A 25,901-nucleotide genomic window follows, 5' to 3' on the forward strand; every position below is an offset into this window, starting at 1 on the left:
ACATATCAGTTGAGCCAGTACTGTGATGGTGATTTTTCATTAATCACTTTGCCGAAGACATGTCCAGCTCATAGAAGGGTGTTGTGCATTGTAAAATGAAATAGCCAGAGACAACTATGCTACTACGAGCAGCACACAACATCTGAAAAGCAAGTTTCTTAAGAAAAAAAAGCTGATTTTCTGTGATGCGGAATCCATAACAGTAAAAGAGGGTGGTGTACAAAATCACATTTTATCCAGAGTCGCCATTGTATGCCTACTCTCATGACTACAAAACAGCTCATTCCCGAGATCAATGAAGACTAATGTTGACATAATGTTAATTGTATATAATTGTCTAACATCACAACATAAATAAAGCAAAATTCCAAATTGTACTTCTTTTTTATTAATACGTATATTTTAATGAAAAGAAGTTTGATTTGGACATTATTTTATTCGCATATCGATGAGGATTTGATATAATCAGTCTGATATTTGTATACACTCAGTAATGATGCCTGCTAATTAGGATTAAGCACAAAGCTTGGAAAAATTTGTGAAATAATTTACTAAGCAACGGATAATACATTGTCACGTAAGAACACTGGTAGTGTGTTTCCCTGCACAAATTCTCTCCTTTTATTTTATTTTTTATTACTAATTTTCCAACTGTTTATTTGAGTAATCATCTTTCGCAGCACCTGATAGCCAAAGTACTGAGCCTCTTCTAACGTTGGCGTACAGTAAATTCAGAAACATTTCGTCAGATGTGCGGCACTGGAAGGTATTCTCAGCGCTTATTTTGTAAACTTTTAAAAAATCTTTTTCTGATATGTCCATTAATTATAGAGCTAAAAATAGCGTTACCTTACTCAGTGACGTTTTCTAAAAGCTGCACAGATTACTTTTTCATTTCACATGTCACGATGACAGCAGAGTTTTTCCATCCGTTCTTAGCAGTGACTGATTTCGAAAACTTGTGAAGCGGAAGACTAAACGTCATAAATAACTTGTAGAAGCAAGATTTTCTAATTTCAATCTAAGCCCTTACACTCATCGCTAAGGCTGCTTTTCCAGTAAATCGCAACACTTCTGGCGAAAAATATTCTTAATTTCCAGTACACCCAAGACGAGATAAGTTAAATAATACTCTTAATTTTCCGTTCTGTTTCCTGTGTCTTCGGTTTCCAGACACCGTGTTAAGCTCTTCATCTCTAAATACCTGACACAGTGGATGTTAATATTCTGCTCTGGTGTGAAAAACTTAAGGAAGAAATTAGCTTTCACATGATGTGTGAAGTAACACATGTCGATGAAACTTTAACCGTCTATAGAAAGAGCTGCTACTGTATCGTAAAGAATGTAAGGAAGGAAATTCGAAATATGACGAACAGGAATGACATTTTTATTGAAAGATAATAATTTCACTGAAGTCACCGCGATTTATGGTTCAAATGGCTCTAAGCACTATGGGACTTAACAGCTTAGGTCATCAGTCCCCTAGACTTAGAAACTACTTAAACCTAACTAACCTAAGGACATCACACACATCCATGCCCGAGGCAGGAATCGAACCTTCGACCGTAGCAGGCGCGCGCTTCCGGACTGAAGCGCCTAGAACCGCTCGGCCACCGCGGCCAGTCGCGATTTATGATTGTTTACCAAAGCGGGACAGCAGCGCGCAGTGGCCGCGCGTGATTAGAGGCGCCATGTCACTAACTGCACGGCCCCTCCCGCCGGAGGTTCGAGTCCTCCCTCTGGGCATGGGGGTGTGTATCTTGTCCTTAGTGTAAGTTAGTTTTAAGTAGTGTGTAAGTCTGGGTATAAGGTTAGTAATGAATTCTTGTGGTAGGGCGGTCTTTTCCTCCACCAGCGCGCTTAATAGCTGCTAGATGGTAGTTGGTTCATGTGGACGAACTGCAGTACATCTCTCCAAGGGATCTTGCACACGCTCTGTGGATTTATATCGGGAAAACGGCCAGGCCAGCCTATGCGCTGAACATGCCCTCGTTCCAAGATGCGCTGTTCGGTACTGTGGCGCGTTGTCTCCCACTGATGTCAGGGCCGATTGCACCGCTGAAAACCGCATAAGGGCAAGGAGAACAGGTCACAATGACGTTGACCTATAGTGCGCCATGTTCAAAGGTTTGGAGGTCAGTCGACCATGCAGCATTATGCCACTTCATACCATAACACTTGGATCACCAATACAATCGTGTTTGGCAATATAACTGGGTGCATTTATGTTCTCACCTCTCATCATACGAGGGTTCCCATCTCTCACCACATGAGGGTTCGCACCTCTCATCATATGAGGATCCCCACTTCTCAACCAGAAACATTGTCGAACAAGATCGTTTTGGTGGCCCAAGTGTTATGGTGTGGGGAAACGTAATGGCGCCGACCGCGGAGATCACACACTCTATTAGGAACCATGTTCTGCCTTTCGTAATGTTCCGCAGATCATCATAAATCGCGGTGACTTCAAAGTAATTATCGTCTTTGAATACTTTCTGCCTTATATTGTAGAAATTCTTTTCTGTATATGGTCCATCCAGGTATGTTAATTTCCTGTAACACATCATACGAAAATTACTTTTACTTTTGCACAGCAATGTATCTCATTTGCTCTGATTTTTTTCTTACAATTCTGCGACTTCGCTACTTCTTCCAAGCTGAAATATACGTACCAGTCTTAGATTATACTCAACGGGTTTCGTGTACATTTACCATTTTTCTCAACAGTCTGCTTTCCTCACAATTTTCCACGTTTTAATTTTGTTTGGCATACTGTGGCAATTTAAAGATTAAAAGTTCCTTTCTAATTGACTAACACCAACCTATTTAACTGTAGAAGAGACTTTTGCTTCAGCTGTAGAAGAATTTTTCAGTTAAATTTTCTCCTATTCTTCGTTCATTTTTATTTTTATTTATTTATTTTTTGTGGTTTTCATGTTTCTTGAACTTGTTCTGGAATCTCCTAATCGTTTTACAGTCAAACAGTACTAGCTTTCAAATTACAAATGATAATTGATGGTAAGGAACCTCCACTTAAACATACTTCCAAAGCCGAAAAAAGACTTTATGAAAACATTGGTCACAACCATAGCGTCTGGACCTACTTCTACTTTATTCTCAGACCTCCCCCTACAAATAACAGGTAAACATAGTATCGTTAAGTGTATCTTAACGTCACTTTTAACCCGCTTGCTAAGGCCTTCACCACGCACTGGCGATTATAATCATCTTTTTTTGTGAATAAAACTGAATACATCACTTAATATTACCGATCTGTTGACGCCCAACTTAGGCAGGAGTTTATTTTTCAGTATCAACACAACGTCGTTTTACAAGTTGTAAGTTTTTGATCTGATGATAGCAGTAGACGAAACGGCATTCTAAATGAAGGAAAGAATTAAGCAATCTAGATTGTTTTATTCACAAAATTTCCGCTATGGACGCAGTCTCATTTGTATTTCCTGCATTAAGAATATAGTTATCACTTAATGATTTTGATTTCTGAGCACCATATTTCATGACACACTGGCTACAAAAATACAAGGGGCGTTAAAAAAGAAACGAACCAGACGTATAATTGCAGAAACCAGTACTTGTACTCTAGAAGTACTGACCCTGGCTGTTGAGACACTAGTCCCACTGTGACACAAGGCAGTGAATGGCTGTCTCATAAAATTCCCGGGGATGCGATGTTAACCAGTTCCGTACGTATAGCTGGTCGTCGTCGTCCGAGGTGAATCGTTTGCACCTCAGAGACTTTTTAAGGGAACCAAAAATGGCGTAATCACAGGCAGAGAGTTCAGGACTGTACGGAGGGTGGCCGAGAACCTCCCATTTGAATTTCTGCAGGAGTGCCGAGACTGTGTTGGCCGTATGAGGCTTTGCACTGTCGTGGAACAGAATGACGCCACGGGTGAGATTTCCTGGTCGTTTTGATTTGATCGCTTGGCGAAGGGTGGTCAAGGTTCACGAGTAACGCTGGGCAATCACTGTTGTCCCGTGCTGCAGGAAGTGAATCAGAAGGGGGGCATCTTGGTCAAAGAAGAACATCAGCATAGGGACAAACAATTCACCTCGTACGACGACGTCCAGATTTACGTGCGGAACTGGTTAACATCACAGCCCCGGGAATTTTATGAGACACCCATTCACCGCCTTGTGTCACAGAAGGACAAGTGTCTCAACAGCCAGGTTCAATACTTCTAACATACAGGTACTGAAACTTCCTAGCAGATTAAAACTGTGTGCCGGACCGAGACTCGAACTCTGCAAGGTCTGCAGGAGAGCTTCTCTTAAGTTTGGAAGGAAGGAGACGAGGTACTGGCAGAAGTAAAGCTGTGAGGACAAGCTGTGAGTCGTGCTTGGGTAGCTCAGTCGGTCGCCGGCACGGTAGCTCAGCGTGTGCGGTCAGAGGGTTAGCTGCCCTCTGTAATAAAAGAAACTGAGTGAATAGATCAATAACGAGCTTCAATGGGCGTCAGGTGACGTCCGCCACGAACAATTAAAACGAATAATAACGAACAAAATGAGATTTAAAAAAAAATGTCGGTAGAGCACTTGCCCGCGAAAGGCAAAGGTCCCGAGTTCGAGTCTCGGTCCAGTACACAGTTTTAATCTGCCAGGAAGTTTCATATCAGCGCAAACTCCGCTGCAGAGTGAAAATCTCATTCTGGATACAGGTACTGGTTTCTGTAATTATGTCTTCTGCTCGTTTCTTTTTGAACGCCCCTTATAAAACGCTAACGATATAAATGTTTTTCATGGTACTAACAGAACCGGTGGCTGTGTCCGCCTGATCCCCAAGACCAGACACTGTGGACTATACCCGTGACGTACACCTCAAGATCGGAAGCCGACTTCTCCACGACCACCAGACTGTGGCTGTCTGACAAGGCAGTGTGGATGGACAGCCTCGCTGGCGCAACTGCTGATGACTGGGTACTCTTCAACCTGCAAGTCGCTGGTAAGAGACACAGCATAGTAGAATTTCATACATATATTATCCCACTCCACTTTTTTTGCCCAGTGACAGACCTTGTCTCATTGCACTTCGTTGATGAATTTCAGTTTGTAATTACCATGAAGAAATACTATGAAAGAATAACGGGGCCGAAAGGGAGCAACGTAAGCTTACATGAAAGAAAATTAATCCTCTGGAGTGTTAAAATTAATAGTAACCTCAGACACTTACAGAATGAGGTAAAGTGAGGAGTGTACAGTCGCATTCAGATTGTCCGTGGATGTAGTTCGGAGGACCGTCCGCCTTCCGCTTTGTGTTATATGGGCCCCAAGTGCGATGTAATGTATTGGTAAAAGCGGGTCATTTCAATCTGTTGTACAAAATAGCATTCTTGGCAGATCGTGATAGATTCTGTAATTGAATTTCATGTCGCATAGGTTTATCAGTAGTGGTAGACGTCTGAATCTGTACGGAACTGCGGTAGAAGGATAACCGTGAGGTGCCATTACCGCCGAAGGTTCCCGGGTCTTGGCAAAATAAAAAAGTGGCGTCATTGTTGGTAGGAATTGATCCCGGTGATCAACGGCCATCCTTCCAGGCCCATCTGCGAACGGACACCCCAGATGGAATCGCCTCAAACGCACGTTCGTAACACAATTGCACGCAAGAGATCCTTTGTCAGTGGTGTTCACAAAGTGACTGTCATGGCGGGCAAAGACGCACGAACAGTGGCTCGCAGAAGGCTGGGAGTTCCTTATTCCATCACACTTACCGATTTCCTGGTTGTGCGTGAAGTACGCCCTGTGTCATGTGTGCTATAGACCTAAGAATTCGTCCCGGAAGGACTGTACGAGCCAGCAGTAGTACAGGGTGGAGGAGTTTCTGTGATGTTATAAAGTCTCGCTGATGAGCACTTATATTGAGTGAGTGTCTCTCTCTCTATATGTTTCCCACACCACCTTCAGTTTGTCTTTATATGTATGGGTGACTGTGTGTGCTCTCTTGTGTTGAATACCTACACCGTTGGTTTTCTACAGGGCGATGTGTGAAACTCCTTTCACACTACACGCTACCGTTGTTGTAGCGATCTGTTCCAGCTGCTGCAGACGCTGTACTGAAGCTGAAAGTGTTAATCAAAGTTGCGGAGATATGTTCGTCTGGGCTCTTTTGCATAGCAATCAGATTTGCTTTCAGTTCTTAGAAGTGTCCAACACTGGTGGATTTAAATGATCCGTAAAATTACTCCTTTTCCGAGACAAGCATCAAACTATTTAATTAGAACTGAACGCTCCCGTAGGAAATGTTCTCGAGCTGGTATTCATTAATAGAGCATAATTGAAGTATACGTCAGTTGTGGAATAAACACGTGCCTTCTTGAAATGAACAATATTTTACTGACTTTTGTATCAATGAAATTCATCTCGTAACATGATTTATCTGTTCAATGGTTTATATACAGATATATAATACAATTTCCTTCAAAATCTCGCAATGGCGTCAATTCCTACTTCACAATAATGAAACCTCCTAATGAATTACCTACTTCTTAATAAGAACAAAAACTTCCTACGCTAAGAATAATTATCTGAGCGCTAACCGCCACAGAGTAATAAAGAATATCTTTGTCTCTCTCTCTAACACCGTCACGTCAAGTCACGCTGTTCTCTCTCGTATTGAATGATACATCATAATGTTCTGAGTACGTTATAATTACATAGAAACGAAAGCTGTGGTTAAAGTGATAGATACTGTTAGTTAGAACAACTTTCGTGAATTAGAATTAATGAACGTGTGAACATGATCGCAACATATACATTTTGAAGATTCTGCCTTGAGCAAAACACAATTTCTTGTTTTGCTCTCATCACACACTTATATTTCGATGTTATAGTGTCATCAGTGGATATCTCTTTATTGAGTTTTACAACCATTTTATATTTCGTGTCAGTATCTATCTTCTACAATACAGTTGATATTTCAAAACAGCAGTTCGTGGTGTTAGTGGTTTCCAAGTCGTCAAAATTCTATATACTACAATGTCAGCACACGTTTTCATTGATTTCAATGCATTCAATAGTTCTGCCATCCTGTTTTCCGTATTCTGGCTGTATGGATGAAAAGAGGAAAATAAGAAATTGTGTTTTGCTCAAGGTATACTCTTCACATCGTACTTATTGTTCAATCAAACAGGTACCAAGATAGTGACTCCTAGTAAAGAAAAATCACATCAAAATGAACACGATCGTAATTATAACTGTCAAGAAATGAAATTAACAGTTCTCGTGTCCGTCGCTCTATGACTACGTTCGGAAGTCATTCCACATCTAGAATAATCCATCAGGTGACAGTATTTGATCTCCGCTCAAAATCTCTTTGATTTACTGGAACAACACCTTAGAGGTGGTATTGCCACAACGTGGCCGACCTCCTTTGGTTGTTGAAGCAAGACTCTTGGAAATTGGCGTCTTCTTCAAGTAGAACGTTGTTCAGTCCGTACCACCTAGTATTTCAACTGTGATCAAGGTTTACCGAGTTGTTATACAATGTCAGAGGAGACTAACGTGTCAATCGGTGAGCTTACTACATACGTGTTTTAGAACGGCACATGACGATGACCGCGCTACTACGCCCCCTACAGTCACTACCCATGAGTTCATCGAACGTCTTTAATTATTCCGGGAGAGTGACGACACAGTAGTAGATCGCAGATGTCTAATGTTCACATGCTTGAGACGGCATCCTGATACATCCAGTCTATAACACTAAATCGTCCACACAAATAGCAGATATCCTTAGGGAAGGCGCAAAGTCGTCAGTCTGCGTTCGAGAGAACATGCGTAACAGAACGTTGTTCATTAACACTAGCCCACAATCAACTGCAGTTTGTACACCAGAATGGTGTCTGTTCTGTTGTACACGTCCGACAGAACAGACACCACTCAAATATACACATTTCTGAGAAACAGGGTAACGCCACTCGACGTTTGTTTCAGTGCGGATGCACAAATATTGTCCAAACTTGTAGGGGAATCAGAATTTGCGAGTAGAGAGTTTAATGGACGAAAGACGCTGCATAACAACGTCCGATCAGTTGTCCTGAGTGCCGAATTGTTTAAGGCAATTGCTCGTGAGAAACGCTAAATCGGGTTTCGTGTCCCAGACCGTCACAAATTTTCGACTTTCGCCTTTGCATTACCAGAATGTCCTGTGCAGCTAACCGTCACGATTTCCCACCAATTCTTTTCCTTTCCTGCCCCTTCCTACATTTCATTTTTACAATCTGCAGTTTATCGGGTGACATCTCTTACAGCCGGCCGGTGTGGCCGAGCGGTTCTAGGCGCTTCAGTCTACCGCTACGGTCGCAAGTTTGAATCCTGCCTCGTGCATGGATGTGTGTGATGTCCTTATGTTAGTTAGGTTTAAGTAGTTCTAAGTTCTAGGGGACTGATGACCTCAAATGTTAAATTCCATTTTGAACCATCTCTAACAGCTGTGGACGAGTTTCTTGGAATACAACGGCGCAATTCCCCATTGAACCACGAAATTTCACATTTAACCTGAGAGAATATAACATACTATTCATACTGAACCTTCTACTGCAGTCAAAACATACTTTTCTTATAAAACTTTTAATTCATTGTAAGACAATCGCATAACCCCTCAGCTTGCGTGCTCTTTATCACTATCGGAACTCGTCATCGGTACTTAACTTTATTTCAGACAGTTTATATCGGATCAGAATCGAATATTCGGCCACCGTCTGAGATCCCTATTTCTTACGAACTTAACGAAACGGATATTTTGTATCACCCGGCTGCAGGATCAAGCCCTTTGAATGTGTGTAAGAACATCTTTAATTGTATACGGTATACTTTGAGCTCAATAGTTCGTTCAAACTAGTGTTCTATTTTTATTATGACTAGAATTTTGTTCAAACTATTCTCTCAGAAACGATTGTGCGCAAGAATATTTATTATTGCTAAAAGATACGAGTAATTTACAACACCACGAAAGAAATTTTCAAAAATCTCTTCACTACCTTAATACACATTTACAACTCCTCACAAAATCTCTTGTAGCCCTTCTGAGAAAGTGTATTTTATAGCTGTGTGAGCAGCAACTCCTTCTTTTGTGATTGCTTTCTTCCTGTAGTCGCGCTTTTCATTCATTCCCAACGGAAAGCATCTAACGAAGTATGATCCAGTGAACGTCCTGCTAATGTTCATTGTTCAGAGAACGTTTGATTCGAATATCTGTAGTATGAATGTCTTCAGTCTCGTAGCCGAAGAACCTCTTCCAATAACAGGGTCAACTTACTTTACACGATATCGTCATTCATGAGTCATGTAAGACTGTTCGACAGAATAACTGGCAGATAACCACTTGTCGATCTTGCCGTACCACCTTGCAGGAAAGCAGTACTTAGCTGTTTTCCAATTTAAAAATTAAAAATTGTTTTCAAAAATGAATAGGTCATTCCTTTCCTTTTGCGTCTACTTCTTAAATCATTTTATTTCTTATTTTTAACGACGTAGAAACAGTTCATTTCCTTAACCGTGTAAGATTTTGATCTTCATAAGAATTCTGCTTCTTTTGTATATACAACGGCCATTTCAAAAGTGCAGCACACGGCTCCTGCTTGACCGTTACGATGGCGTAACCAAATTGAAATTCATGTAATTTGTGAGAAAGACATTAGGCTTGATGGCCATATATGTGTTTGCTGGTTAGAGTGCTGCATCGTGAATGATTCAGTTTTAATATGGAAGCCTGACGCAAGTCAGGTCGGATTACACGTAGTGACCAGCGTTCCTACATCAAAATCGACTCCCTTCATGGAAAGAACCTAAAGGAAGTTTACAAGGCTTTGAGGGAGGTGTGTGGGAATAGTGTAGTGGATCGTAGCACAGTATCGCGATAGTCTTCCTTATTGCGTGCTGGTTAGGTATCAGTGAGTACAACCCAAGAAGTGGAGGATCATAAATTACAACTCTCAGGTTTTTGTTAATGACATTTTGAGAGACGATCGACGAAAAATAAGTGCGGAAACTGTGTATGAGGCCAGAATGTCTGTCACTTCAGTTTACAGAATCATAACTGAAAAGTTAAAGATGAGGAAAGTTGCTGCCACATGGGTTCCGCATGATCTGAGAGCAGAAAACAGGTCGCAAAAGAATCGGAGAATAATTGCTTCAACGTTATCGAGCAGAAGGAGAAGAGTTTCTGAAAATAATTGATGAAGCCTGGATACGAGATTCTGAGCCACATCCAGAAAGTTTCGCTGCTACCAATCAAAGGTGGAACTGAAGATGATCTTTGCATATGACATGAATGGAGTCATAGGCACATATAGAGAGCCCCGGCGGACGCCTATAACAGGCGCGTACTACAAGCTGTTTCTGCAAAATGTTTTGCGACCGAAAATTCGTCAAAGAAGACCTGTCATGGCTACAGCTGGTGCCTCATTTTGTACTATAATGCAAGACCGCATACTGTGTACCAGTGTGAGAATGGGAAATGCTTCTCGGCCCACCACACAGTCCTGATATGAGCCAACCAGACTTTGATTTGTTTCCTAAATTGAAGGAGAAATAAGTGGAAAAAGTTTTTATACAATTGATGAAGCTTTCAGAGAGGTGGCCCGAGTAATCAGACAACTGAGCAACGAAGGTGCCCTATCCGGAATACAAGAAGTTGCCAAAGCGTTTGCAGGTTGTCATAAACAATTATGGAGATTATATTGAAGGCCTGTAATGGTATTATGTAAAATACATTATTTTCTTCAATCCTATATTACAATATGCGGAACTTCTGAAATGACCCCCATATACTTGCAACATATTTCTATATACAAAATGACATGTCCCGACTGACTGAGGCACTGACTCATCATCGCTCAACCCAAACCACTAAGGACAGAAACTTGAAACTTGTAGATGGCGTCGATCTTATACTGTAGGCGTCGTTTAGAAGGTATTTTTCTAAATTCCACTCCTAATAGCGTGAAATAGGAGATGAGAGGTTTTTTGAAAATGTCGCTATTGAGGCAATTTTTAAGCTAGACTTACGAAAATTGGTATTTGGTTTCTCGATCAGAAATAAAGAAATGCTTGTTTCAGTATTTTTGGGAATTTACCCCCATGGAGGTGAAATAGTGGATGAAAGTTTTTTCAAAATAAATAATTGTTAAAGAACTACTAAAGTATTTTTAAAGCTACATCTATGGAAATTGGTATTAGACTACTTGGTTAGAAATAAAAAAATACGTGTTTCATTGTTTTTGGAAATTCAAAAAAAATGGCTCTGAACACTATGGGACTTAACTGCTGTGGTCATCACAACTTAGAACTACTTAAACCTAACTAACCTAAGGACATCACACACATCCTTGCCCGAGGCAGGATTCAAACCTGCGACCGGAGTGGTCGCGCGGTTCCAGACTATAGCGCCTAGAACAGCTTTTTTTTCACGTCATCTTTTTAATTCACCAAAAACAGTAACAAAAATGGCTACAATGAAATAACATAAATAAGGTCACAGATAATTGCAGTCATGAATTACAGCATTCAAAAAATTAGTCTTTAGCAGTAGCACCTTCACTGTCACCTTCAACTGGTGGCAGATCAGCATGCACATTTTCTTCTTCTGCAGCCGGTTCCTCATCATCATTTCCCAGACCCAAATTAATCATCCAGTAAATCCTTGATGTGTGTTCCTTCCAGGGTAAATTACGTGGACAGAAGAGAAGTCCCGAACAGCGACATCGCAAAATATTTCACTGCCTTATTTTTGTCAGTTCCAGCCTTCTAAACGCATCCATAGGGAGTTCAAGATCTTCCTTTATATCAGACACCAGATGTTTCTCGCCATATCCTTGTATCTGCTGTACTACTGATTTATGTTTCATGTGTGACTTGCAGGTGAGGTTAGGGTCGGGAACGTGACCCAACCCATTCCCTCTCTACCAGGAACCCAGTTCCTAACCTATACCCATTCGGTTGAAGACAATTCGGAGCATGTTACCATATTTCTTATTGTGATTCTGATATTTGAGTATTTTCTCGAATTCATTTTCCATATACATCTTGTATTCAATATGTTCATCGCTCCCAATATTGTTAAAAACATAACTTGTATATTTGCCCATTAACCAAATCACTGCGTTATTTTTTGCCTGAGGGTAGTAACTTTCCTCTGGTCTGAAGAAAATGTTAGTCGGTACATTGTTTGCTGAAGTTCTTGTTATTTGAGCAATTTTCTCCCTGGTCCACGTCCAGTTGATAATCCGATCTCCACAAGTGTAACGATGAGGCACACTATCAACGAGGTTGCATTTGCTGCAGAGGTTAGTGTCACTTAAACCGACGGAAAAGAGACGCTCATTAGTGCTGATGATGTTATTGACTACCTTGTACCACGCTGTTCTCACGTCAGACGAAAGAACATCACTACTGATGTTTTTCCAGACCACATTCCATGTTATTCCAGCATATTTGGTTTCTATGTTATTTTTCATTTTATGTTTCTGTCTTTCAGCTAAAATCACCTTTGCTGAGATAACTTAGTTCAAGATAATATTCTCTGATGTGTTTCAGCTTAAAACTTATTTTTTGTACATTTATCGGTGGCTGTACATTTTCTGGCCTGACAATATCGTATAGTTTTGCTGTAATGCACCCTGGATCATTACACATTATGCTCCATGTTCGTTTGACATACAATGCCATCGCTTTAGACTTGATGTCGGTTAGACCCATTCCTCCATTGCTTGGATCCAAAACTGCTGTCTTCACCGGCACTCGAAACAATTCCCCTTTCCAAAAGAACTTTGCTAAGGTGGACATGATCGTCTTCGCCACCATTGATGGAATGGGGAGAACCTGTGCTATGTAGTATGCCTTGGATAAAATATAAGTGTTGATAAACAGTATTCTCTGGAACTGGTCTATGCTACGTTGACAGTTTTCAATCAAAGCTCCCTTGATTTTTCTTGCAACCTCCCGCCAATTTATTGCTATCATTTTTAAAAGAGACGTTGTCAATGCCATTCCAAGAGCTTTGTGTTTATTAACATGGTTCGCCCACTCAATGCGCAAGTTAGCAAGCCGCTTTATATTTAGAAATTTACTTTTATTTTCATTTACCCTCTCACCTGATGCGGAACAGTATTTTGCAGGTATCATCTCTAGTTGTGTCACATCTGTTTGGTCTCTGATGATTACGCTTACATCGTCCGCGTAAGCACCTACCACGGTCTTTGTTCCTTGAATGGTAATGCCTGTTAGCCTGTGCTGCAGCTGTCTCAAGAAAGGTTCCAGCGATATAACGAACAGGAGCATGGATAAGGGGCTTCCTTGGGTAACACCCCTTATATTTCAATTTTTTTTTGTCAGTTGACAGTTAACGGAGATTTGAGCAGTAACACCCATTACCATGTTCTTGATGATGTCGATGGTTTTTGGCAGGAAGTCCATTCGGCGCATTGTCTCTATCAGGTATTTGTGATTAATTTGATCAAATGCCTTATGGAAGTCTATGAAAAGCAGTCCACATTTTATGTTACTTGCCTGCGCTAGCGCAATGACATCGCGATACAAAGCCGCAGTTTGTAAAATCGTCCTTCTAAAAGCACACGTCTGCTGTTGGCCTATGATGTCAGCAGTGAATGGTGTAAAGCGCTTGTTAATTACTCGACCTATAATTTTATAATCTGAATTTAAAAGCGAAATCGGCAATAGGTTGTTTATTTTTTTGCGGCCTCTGTTCTTCGGGATCAACATGATTTTGCATTGTTTGAACTCTGAAGGCACCGGATTTCCTTGTAAGACTTCATTGACAATTTCAGTGAACTTTTCTCCTATTAGGGTCCAAAATCGTTTATAGAATTCAATGGCTGGTTCTGAGCACTATGGGACTTAACATCTGTGGTCATCAGTCCCCTAGATCTTAGAACTACTTAAACCTAACTAACCTAAGGACATCACACACATCCATGCCCGAGGCAGGATTCGAACCTGCGACCGTAGCAGTCGCGCGGATCCGGACTGAGCGCCTAGAACCGCGAGACCACCGCGGCCGGCTAGAATTCAAAGGGCAGTCCGTCAGGTCCTGGAGATTTTCTAGCAGGGGAGCTGCACACGATTTCTAATACATGTTCCTTGGTAATGTCCGAAGAAATGTTCTCATCATCATCTCGTGGAAGATATGTACCAAAGAGTTCATCGTATTCTTCTTCGTTTGTTTCTCCTGACGCATACATACGTTCATAGTACGCTGAGAACTCTTTAATTATTTCCTTCTGGGTGGTGATTATGGTAACCACATATTGTGTCGTACTTGTAAAGGCACATGTTCTAGCAACACAGGTAGAGTACCCCGTATGAAATCATGATAACGTGCTGCATTGAGCATAGGTGGAAGAACATGGGATCATCATCTATTTGAAGTTCATCCATGAAACTTCTTCTTCTATTCTTGGCGTGTCTGACAAGGTGGTACGATGCAGCAGTCTCATCTTCAGTGACTGACTTTGCTTTGGATTTTATTTTAAGTCCCTCCAGTTCCTTACGTTTCAAACTTATTAACTTTGCTTTTATTTTCTTGGTGTCTTTTAATCTTGTAGGAATTGCATCTGTCTGATCGTAGAGGTCCCTGAGCACGCTGTAGTAGAATTCTACAGTCTATTTCCTTTCTCTGGTCATATCTATACTAAAAGATATTAAAACTTTCCTTAGCTTCGGTTTCGATCGTTGGGTCCACCATTCTATCACACTTGGAAAGTTGTTCAGTGAACGGAGACACATTTCCCAAACTCTGGTTAGGGCATCTTCTAAGTCTTCTTCTGATAATAACGATATATTTAGATTCCACTGGTTTCTTACTCTTCGGGTAGGTTGTGGTGTTAAATTTACGCAGGTCAACAACGCACTGTGATCGGAAAAACTAACGGGAACAGTTTCTGTTTTCAGTACTTTATCTGCTAAATTTTCCGATACGTAAATTCTGTCAGTTCTACTACAGGAATTCGCAACAATATGAGTGAAGTTCACCATTGTTGGGTATTTTATTTCCCACGCATCTTTTAATTTTAAATCAACAACAAGACATCTCAAGTCAGTTGAGTAATTGAAGTTGGGGATTTGATCCTTTCGACTCAAGACACAATTAAAATCTCCCCCTATTATAAGTTGGAGGGGGTTTTTCCTCAGTAAATAAATTACGCTCGGCCACTCCGTCCGGCTCGGAAATTCAGCTCGATAAGGGAGTGAAATAGGCGATGAAAAATTTTATGAAATTATTTCATCATAAAACATATTTAAAACTATATCTATGAAAATTTGAATTTGGCTCCTCTGTTAGAATTAAAAAGTTCGTGTTTGATTGTTTTTGTAAATTCAGCCCCTTAATGTGTGAAACAGAGGGTGAAAATTTTAAAGAAAATGTTTCGTTATATTCAAAAAAATTTAAGCTAAATCTATGAAAACTGGTATTTCACTTCTCGGTTAGATATAAATAAATATGTCTTACACAATGAAAGTTTCTATTGAAATTTAATGACAAGAAAGCAAAAGGCATGATTAACAAAAACCTAACACTCTTGCTACCAGAATCGCTTTTTGGTCAGGAGTACATTCGGAAAAGAACATAAAATGGCCTTAATTCGCGTGAAAAGAGTAGAAGGTGTCGCAATTTGTGAATAACATAAAAACACATAGAAATAGGGGAGGCAACTCCAAATGATTTGTCGCTTGTGCTGAAAAATGTTCTCGAACGAGCCGCAGTGCGATGTGGGCCAGTGGTTAGCACACTGGAGTCGCATTCGGGAGGACGACGGCTAAAACGCCTGTCCGCCCATCCAAATTTAGGTTTCTCATTATTTCACTAAATCCCTCCAGGCAAATACCGCGATGGGTCCTCTGTAAGGGCACGGACGATTTATTTACCCATTGTTGACACATTTCAAGCTTGCGCTCCGTCGCTAATGATCTCGATGTCGGCGGGTAGTTAAATCCAACCTTCCTTCCTTCCTCGAACCCAGCTTTGGTTATGGGACAGAAATAAGAAAATACATTTAGTTTTCACAGCAAACAAAAGGGAAATATTCGGCAAGAACATTGCCTACAAATGGTAATGTTTCACGTTCGTGTCACGGTCTGGCGTACAGTTTTAATCGTCGACAGAGTTTCAAAATAGGACATAATCCGTTGCGTGGTTGGAACTTCCATCTTTTTCATGTTTATACAACTGTATCGTTAAAGGAGATTTGCAAACTGCAAGAAAATAGAAATTTTTTGTAAGAGAATTATACTGTGGAGATTATTCTGAATCTCAACCTATTTTCATCAATTTTCGGGCAATTCATGTCAATGTCAAAGACATGTTGGTATTTCCAATAATTATTAATTGTATAAGATTTTGTTTTGAAAGATTTTGATTAAACTAATTGCCTATTTAACATGTTACTGGTTCAAATGACTTCCCTAACATTTTGAACCTGTTTTGTCTGTGCAGCATTTTTGTATCTCCAGCAACACTGGAATGTTTTCTATTCATGGTTTTCACTGTCAATGTCTGCACAGGGTTTTACAGGGTGCAGTACGACGATGAAAACTGGGAGCTGCTGAGAGAACAACTTCTTACCGACCACGAGGCAATCCCAGCGGTCAACCGCGCGCAACTCATGGACGACGCGCTTTCTCTGGTGCTGAACGACCAGATGTCGGTGGCGACCTTCCTCAACCTGACGTCCTATCTGGAGCGCGAGTACGACTACATAGCCTGGCTCGAAGGCGACTACGTCTTTACGTTCTTGTATTCTATGATGGACACAAATGACTTCTACGTAAGTAGCATTTCTCGCAAGGGAATAAAGTCCCACGTTCCCGTGTTAAGTCGGGCCAAGGTCAATAAGCGAGGATTCGGTGGCTCAGGAATTTTTCTCGTTTCTAGAAGCTTCTCATTTATCCGATTTCTCACTTAGAGGGATTCATAAGTGGCTTGAAGAAGTACCTTCCCTGACTAACAGAGGTTTTCCTTAATCCTGATTTACCTGTTACATAGCTACGGGAGATTTAAAAATCATGGGAAACAGTATAAGGCATACGTGTGAAATTAAAATATTATATGAGTAATAATTTATAACGTTAAAACTAAAGAACCTCTCAGAATATTTCTTACTTTTTGATATTTTAAATATTTTTTCAAACTTATACCATATATGATCAAAAATTGATTAGCCAGTATCAGTTGAAAATTCAAAAAATCTGTAGACAGCCTCAGAGACTGACAGAGACTGACACTATCTTGTCTTACCTCGCTAAAACACTGACGCTGTGCAGAGAAACGATAACACGTGTTTATTTGTCTCACCTTTCAAGAGACCCGCAACCCATTGCGTTTCACGATATATGTACAAATAGGCAAACATTCAGTTTATCCTAATTCTTGAGCATTTAATTAGATACGTATACTTGCTCGTGTGTACAATGTGAATAGCGTAATCTGTTAACGCGAAAAGTATGTGCAGTCGTTTAAGACATTGTAATTCTGCGTTGCCCAGATTAATCTTAAGGAAATCTGTGATAACCGACGTGCAGTCTCTCTTTATTTTAATTACTACACATCAGCTTCGACTTACCCTTTTATTTTAATAAATCCTGATAGCAATATCACATACCAATTTATTAGCTTTCAAGTCTACGAAATCCATTTAGCAGTTTCGGAGAAATTGTGTTTTAGAGTTCAAGGTTTCTCAGCTTTCGGTATCAAACTGATCGCTACCTTAAGTGGAAGTCCACGATTTCATACCAAAAACAGGAAATCATCGAATAAGGACGAATCGATATTCTGTACTCAAGCGACTCCAACATAAAACTGATAAATGCGTGGTTGTATTCTACAAGTATAGTATATGTGTGCTAGATAGTTTGAAAATAAAATCTTTGACAAAAAGGAGAAATTAAATATGCTGTTTTATTAGAGCAGGACGAACGCAAACAGCACAGTAATGAAATGACATTCGAAACATAAATCCTGGTCTGTATACTGTTATTTTTCCGAAACTACTCATTGGATTATGTTCTCTGAAACATCGTTAAATTCGTCTCTACAAGATATACAAAACTACCAGCCAACATTACAGTCCAATCTGTAAAAATGGAGCTGATGCTGGTATCTTCAATTAGTAGTGACGCGACAAAAGTCTCTTCTTCATCATTGGATTCAGGTTCCGCCTTTTATGCAAAACACTGTTTTTTTCTTGTCACCCAAAGATGTTTAGGCATCTCTGTGCCATTATTAGTGGGTTTTCTTTATTGATAAATTGGATTTCACATCATAGGCTATAGTTTTGCAGGAGGATCTGTGTCGTGTCTTTCAGTGACAGCTTGTCGTGTTTTGTTCTGAGTGATCCATCTCCTTTCGCGTTCTGTGGGCACTGCATACACATGTTACATGTACTGTGTGTAATTTCGTTTATACAAACGCCTCTTTCCTTCGAAAAACGCGGTGTACTCGATGTTGTACATACGTGAGGAGGAAAACTTTTTTCGATGTAGTAGGAACCAATTTTCAGGAGCAATAAATACAGCTTTGGAGAGTCCAGGTGTCGTTCATGTAAGATTCTCAAAACAAACATTTCGCATGTCTTCAGTTCTCGTGCAACACACTGGCTAATTTAGCAGAATCCTATGCTCACGTGTTTAACACTTCCTCTACATCTGAACACAGAATAAGTGGGTTTCTCGTAGGCAGCTATTTACGTACATACACGAATTTACAGCGATGATGTTGCCATCACTACGGAAACAGCTCTTCATAACTTCGTTGGTTCGTTCGTCCACTGCATTCCACGGTCCTATCTTCCTCCATATCGCATATAATTAGAAACAAACAGTATCATTCTTTGCGGGCATCTATCGCAAACGTAAACAAAACCCTCTGATAAAGGCAAGCGGTAAACAACTGAAGTTTCAGGGCGAAGAGGCAAGTTGGCATTTAACTGTATTGCAAACAGTGGGTATCATCAGTCAATGAACATTTTTCTTTACAACAGCGGCACATATCGTATTACACGTATCTTACTGGTGCGAAGGTATTTTTAGTGCAATACAACCACAAACTGATCCTTGGGTAACAACCACTAAGAATTACTCTGGAAAGAACTATTGCAAGCAACAGTTCCTTGTAACAAAATAATCATGATCAACCTCTGGGAGTTTTGGCGGTAGAGTTCGACTCACCACACGTCAGATGTAGTTGGGCGTCGACAAAATATTTTCGCATTCAGAGAGGAAAATCGGAGTTCGAAGTATCCCGTAAAGGTCTCGCAGCAAAGATGATGATCTTTGGTTTGTGGGCCGCTCAACTGCGCGGTCATCAGCGCCCGTACAAAGTCCCAAGTATTACACAATCCAATTTTTTTACACAGTCCAATCTAGCCACTGTCACGAATAATGATAATGATGAAATGATGAGGACAGCACAAACACCCAGTCCCCGGCAAGAGAAAAATCCCTAACGCGGCCTTGAAACGAACCCGGGACCTCATGATCCAGCGGCAGCAACGCTAGCCACTAGACCACGAGTCGCGGACCTCTCGCCGCAACGAAACACTCTTTTGTTTTAACGATTGCCACTCCAACTCATGTGACTTACCCGTGATACTTTCTCCTCTACTTAGCGATAATACAAATCGAGCTACCCCTCTTTGATCTTTTTCTATATCCTTCGGCTACCCCATCTGATAAAGATCCCATACTGCACAGCAATTTTTAGCAGAGGACGGACATATGTAGCGTAGGCAGTTTCTTTAGTGGATTTGTTACATCGTCTAAGTGTTCTGGTATTAATACACAGTATCTGGTTAGCCTTCGGCACATCATCATCTATTTGATCGTTCCAATTTAAATTGTTCGTAATTGTTATCCCTAGGCTCGTAGTTGAATTGACACCGTTTAGATTTATGTGATTTATCGTGTGACAGAAATTTAACGAATTTTTTTCTAGTACTCATGTGGGTGTCCCCACACTTTTCATTATTCAGGGTCTGTTGCTACTTTTCGCACATTTTCCAACTGGTTTTGATCAGCTGATGACTTTACTAGATGTTAAAGGACAGCATTATCTGCAGAAAATCTAAGATGGCAGCTCAAATTGTCCCCTAAATCATTTATACAGATCAAGAACAGCAGAGTGCATATAGCACTTCCTTGGAGAACGTAAGATATCACTGCTGTTTTACGCCATGACTTACGGTGAGTTAGTATGACCTGTGAGCTTTCTGACAGGAGGTCATGAATCCAGTGACAGAACTTAGACTTCTTCGGTTTATGAAGATGTTGAAGTCTGAGTAAGTTTTTCCTAAGACTTCCAAAGCAAGCGTGTATGGTGTACCACCTTGTTGAACATTTTTGTGAAATACATATCTAGAGTCTAATATGGAATTCTCACAGATTATTGGTTCAAATGGCTCTGAGCACTATGCGACTTAACTTCTGAGGTCATCAATCGCCTAGAACTTAGAACTAGTTAAACCTAACTAACCTAAGGACATCACACACATCCATGCCCGAGGCAGGATTCGAACCTGCGACCGTAGCGGTCGCTCGGTTCCAGACTGTCTCACAGATTATTATTCAATATGGTATTAATAAATGAATATACAAGGTGAGTCACTAACTATTGCCACCTAGAATAACTCCGAAGGTATGATAAGAGCTGAAAAGTTTGTGGGACAAATGTTGCATGGGACAACAAGGGCCAAAGTATGACTTGGTTTTTTGTTGCTAAGTGCGGTCGCGTTAGAGATATGAAGGTCAACTTTGTTTTTTTAAATATGGTGCTACAGTTTGGTACTTATTTTCTGATAGCGGTTATCGAGGCGAATCCAATGATGTGTAACAGTAAGGTCTTTGAATGTCAACGAAGGTCACAAAGGTGGCATGAACGCCCATTTACAAAAGGTGTTCGAAGTGATGTTCATTGGTATCAATGTAGTATTGAAATCTTCTTATCATGGATTGAGTGGAATTCCTTATAACATCGGCACTTATCGAAGCACATGCCCTGACAATTCTCTATCTTATGTCGTGAAAATAGTATCCATCTAATGTGCCATCGACGGTTTCGCAATACAACACTAACAGGAACGATAAGACTAGTATCGTCGAATCAAGCGAATGTGAACGATGTATTTCTTCGAAGAACAAGTCGATATGCTTCTCATTTATGGAAAATGCCAACGAAATTCAGTGAGAGCTAGAGACTTATACGCTGAAAGATATCCTCAACGTGCTCACCCTACACGTCATACATTTAAATATGTGTATGATAAACTGAGAACAATTGGATCTTTAAAGCGTCGGAAACATATCCGGCAAAGGAAAGTTATTAACGAGAAAACGGAAATTGGTACTCTTACCACTGTGGTTCGAGATCCTTGTGTTAGTTCGCGTCAAATCGCAAGGGAATGTGGCATGAGCCAGAGTAGTGTTGCCCGTGTTCTTCATTGCCATAAGTATCATGCCTACCATATCAGTCTCCACCAAGAATTAACTGGTACGGATTGTATGTGTCGCATTAAATTCTGACGATGGGCTCAACTTCAGATTCAGAGGGATGACACGTTTATTAATTTGATTTTATTTACTGACGAGGCTACATTCACGAACCATGGAAATGTTAATTTGCATAACATGCATTACTTAGCAACTGAAAATGCATGTTGGCTGTGGCAAGTTGCACACCAAAAAACGTGGTCGGTGAATTATGGAGTGGGATTCTGGAAGACAGAATTATAGGCCCTTATTTCATCGAAGGAAATCTTAATGGTAGGAAGTACACAACATTCCGGCAAGAAGCATTAGGTCTGCTATGGTAAGAAATACCTTTAGGAAAAGGAACAGAATGTGGTATTAACTTGATGGGTATTCGGCACATTTTTCGCTGATGGCTAGAAATGAGTTGCAGAGACAATTCCCAAATCGTTCTATTGGACGCGGAGGAAATGTGTTGTGGACGGCTCGTTCGCCAGACTTGACGCCTCTGTATATTTTTCTTGTGGGGATTCGTTAAAGACATCGTTTATAAAGACGTTCCAACTACACCTGAAGATATGCGAGAGAGAATTGTCAGAGCATGTGCTTCGACAAGTGCCGATGTGATAAGGAATACCACTCAATGATGATAAGAAGATTGCAGCACTGCATTGATACCAATGGTCATCACTTCGAACACCTTCTGTAAAAGGACGTTCATGTCGCCTTTGTGACCTTCGTATCTTTCCGTACGAGCTCTGATTTCACTTATTTTATCATTGTGATCGTTTCTCCCTATGTAGGTCAGCGCCAACAAAATATTTTCGGATTCGGAGGAGAAATCTGGTGATTGGAATTTCGTGAGAAGATTCCTCCCCGACGGAAAACGCCTTTGTTTTAATGATGCCCATCCCAAATCCTGTATCATTTCAGTGACACTCCATCCCCTATTTCGCGATAATACAAAACGTGCTGCTCTTCTTTGAAATTTTTCGATATTCTCCGTCAATCCTATCTGGTAAGAATCCCACACCGTGCAGCAGTATTCTAAAAGAGGACGGACAAGCGGAGTGAAGGCAGTCTCCCTAATAGATCTGTTGCAGTTTCTAAATGTCCTGCCAATAAAACGAAGTCTTTGGTTAGTCTTCCATACAAAATTCTCTATTTGTTCCTGCCAATTAAAGTTGTTAGTAATTGTAATTCCTAGGTATTTAGTTGAATTTACGGCCTTTAGATTTGACTGATTTATCGTGTAACCGAAGTTTAACGAATTACTTTTAGCAATAATGTGTGTGAGCTCACTTTTTCGTTATTTAGGGTTAATTGCCAATTTTCGCACCATACAGATATCTTTTCTAAATCGTTTTGCAATTTGTTTTGATCTTCTGAAAACTTTATAGTCGATAAACGACAGCGTCATCTGCAAACAACCCAAGACGGCTGCTCAGATTGTCTCCCAAATCGTTTATATTGATAAGAAACAGCAAAGGTCCTGTAACACTATCTTGGAGAACGCCAGACATCACTTCTGTTTTACTCGACGACTTTCTGTCAATTACTACGAACTGTGACCTCTCTGATAGGAAATCACGAATCCAGTTACATAACTGAGACGATATTCCATAAGCACGCAATTTCACTGCAATGCCGCTTGTGTGGTACAGTGTCAAAAGCTTTCCGGAAATCCAGAAATACGGAGTCAATTTGAAATCCCTTGTCAATAGCACTCAACACTTCACGCGAGTAAAGAGCTAGCTGCGTTTCACAAGAACGATGTTTTCTAAATCCGTGTCGACTGTGTGTCATTAGACCGTTTCTTCGAGGTAATTCATAATGTTCGAACACAATATATGTTCCAAAACCCTGCTGCATATCGACGTTGATGATATGGGCCTGTAATTCAGTGGATTACTCCTACTACCTTTCTTGAATATTGGTGTGACCTGTGCAACTTTCCAGTCTTTGGGAACGGATCTTTCGTCGAGTGAACGGTTGTATATGATTGTCAAGTATGGAGCTAATGGAGCAGCATACTCTGAAAGGAACCTAATTGGTATACAGTCTGGACCAGAAGACTTGCTTTTATTAAGTAATTTAAGTTGCTTCACTACTCCGAGGATATCTACTTCTACGTTACTCATGTTGGCAGCTGTTCCAGATTCGAATTCTGGAATATTTACGTCATCTTCTTTCGTGAAAGCATTTCGTAAGTACATGTTTATGATGATGATGATGATGATGATTGGCTTGTGGGGCGCTCAACTGCGCGCTCATCAGCGCCTGTACAAAGTCCCAGTTTTTACATAGTCCGTTTTTTATTCACAATCCAATCCAGTCAATGTCACAACTGATGATGATTATGAAATGATGAGGACAACACAAACACCCAGTCCCCGCACAGAGAATCGAACGCGGGACCCCGTGATCTAGGCTGCGTTTAGTAGCGCTGCTTTGGCAGCACTGTCTTCGATAGTATCTCCGTTGTTACCGCGCAGAGAAGGCATCGATTGTCTTGCCGCTAGCATAATTCATACGACCAGAATCTCTTTGGGTTTTCTTCCAGGTTCGAGACTAAGTTTCGTTGTGGAAACCATTATAAGCATCTCGAACTGAAGTCCGCGTTAAATTTCGAGCTTCTGTAAAATATCGCCAATCTTGGAGATTTTGTGTCTGTTTAAATGTGGCATGCTTTTTTCGTTGTTTCCGCAACAGTGTTGTGACACATTTTGTGTACCAAGAAGGATCAGTTCCGTCGTTTGTTAATTTATTTGGTACAAATCTCTCAATTGCTGCCGATACTATTTATTTGAATTCCAGCCACATCTGGTCTACATTTAGACTGTTAATTTGGAAGGAGTGGATATTGTTTCTCAGGAAGGCGTGAGGTGAATTTTTATCTGCTTTTTTTACTAGGTATATTTTTCGTTTATTTTTGGAGGTTTTGGGGGTTACAATATTCAATCTCGCTACGACAACCCTGTGTTCGGTAATCCCTGTATCCGTTTTGATGCTCGTTATTAACTCAGGATTATTTGTTGCTAAGAGGTCAAGTGTGTTTTCACAACCGTTTACCATTCGCGTGGACTCATGAACTAACTGCTCGAAATAATTTTCAGATAATACGTTTATTACAATTTCGGATGATGTTTTACGCGTACCTCCGGAATTATACATGTATTTTCGCCAACATATCGAGGGGAAAATTAAAGTCGCAACCAACTATAATCGTATGAGTCGGGTACGTGTCTGAAATCAAACTTATGTTTTCTTTGAACCTTTCAGCAATTGTTATGAACTGGAACTGGGATGTGGGTAAAAGGATCCAATCATTATTTTATTCCGATTGCCAACAGTGACTTACAGGAACTACCTACTTCAATTTCTCAACAAAATAAAATACTTCTAACAGCAACAAACACGCCACCGGCAACCGCGTTTAGCGTATACTTTTGGAACACCGTTAGGTTCTTCGCAAAAATTTCGGTTGAGCTTCCTTTAGTCAGCTTTCAGTCCATCAGTGCTTTCTATTAGCATCTTGGAGCTCTGGTACTTTCTCAACACAGCTACGACAATTTACAACTGTTACACCGATGGTTCCTATATCTACGTTCTTCGGTGTATTCGGCCTGCACCGTTTGTGACCGAACCCCTTTTTGTGTTTTCCTGAGGCCCTCTAACCTAAAAAACCACACAGTGCACACCACACAGCCCCTACTGCCCGTGTAGCCTTTTCCTGCGAATAGTGGACTCCTGACATATTCAGCAGAACCCGAAACCCAATCACCCTATGGTGCAAGTCGAGGAATCTGCAGCCTACACGGTCGCAGTACCATCTGAGCCTCTGATCCAGACCCCCACTTGGCTCTGTACCAGAGGTCATCAATCGGTCCTGTATAATATGCTGCAAACAGTCAGTTCTGCTTTCACCTCACAAGTAAGTCTGGCAGCCTTTACCACTTCTGTTAGCCGCTCGAAACCAGAGAGTATCTCCTCCGATCCGAAGTGACACACATCATTGGTACCAAGATGAGCCACCACCTGCAGTTGGCTGCATCCTGTGCTCTTCATGGCATCCAGAATGACCCATTCCACATCTGGAATGACTCCATCTGGCATGCATATGGAGTGCGCATTGGCTTTCTTCCCTTTCTTGGCGGCCATTTCCCTAGAGGGGGCCCATAAAGCGCCTAACGTTGGAGCTCCCAACTTTCAATAATCCCACCCTCTGTTATTGCCCAGATCTTGCAGGCTGAGAGGTTTCTTCTGAAACAGGACGGCATCTGTCTCAGCGATAGTGTTAGCCACAGAAAGCACCTGGAACCTGTTTGCCAGACTAAATGGGCAGGCCTTACGTGCGGCTATCTGGGAAGTCTTTCGCCGCCTGCAACGCACCGGGGCGATATCCC

At 40.9% G+C, this 25,901-nt stretch overlaps 1 protein-coding gene across 1 annotated transcript in view; it reads left to right on the top strand.

Annotated features, from left to right (window-relative positions):
- The window catches only part of LOC124789817 (aminopeptidase N-like), a 154,088-nt gene that overhangs the window by 86,824 nt on the left and 41,363 nt on the right, over positions 1-25,901 (top strand). The window contains exons 11-12 of the mRNA XM_047257300.1: positions 4,774-4,963; positions 16,540-16,802. Of these exons, the coding sequence (XP_047113256.1) occupies positions 4,774-4,963; positions 16,540-16,802 (453 nt within the window). The remainder of the gene's footprint in view (positions 1-4,773; positions 4,964-16,539; positions 16,803-25,901) is intronic.

The sequence above is a fragment of the Schistocerca piceifrons genome, chromosome 3 (assembly GCF_021461385.2).
Source record: "Schistocerca piceifrons isolate TAMUIC-IGC-003096 chromosome 3, iqSchPice1.1, whole genome shotgun sequence".
NCBI lineage: Eukaryota > Metazoa > Arthropoda > Insecta > Orthoptera > Acrididae > Schistocerca > Schistocerca piceifrons.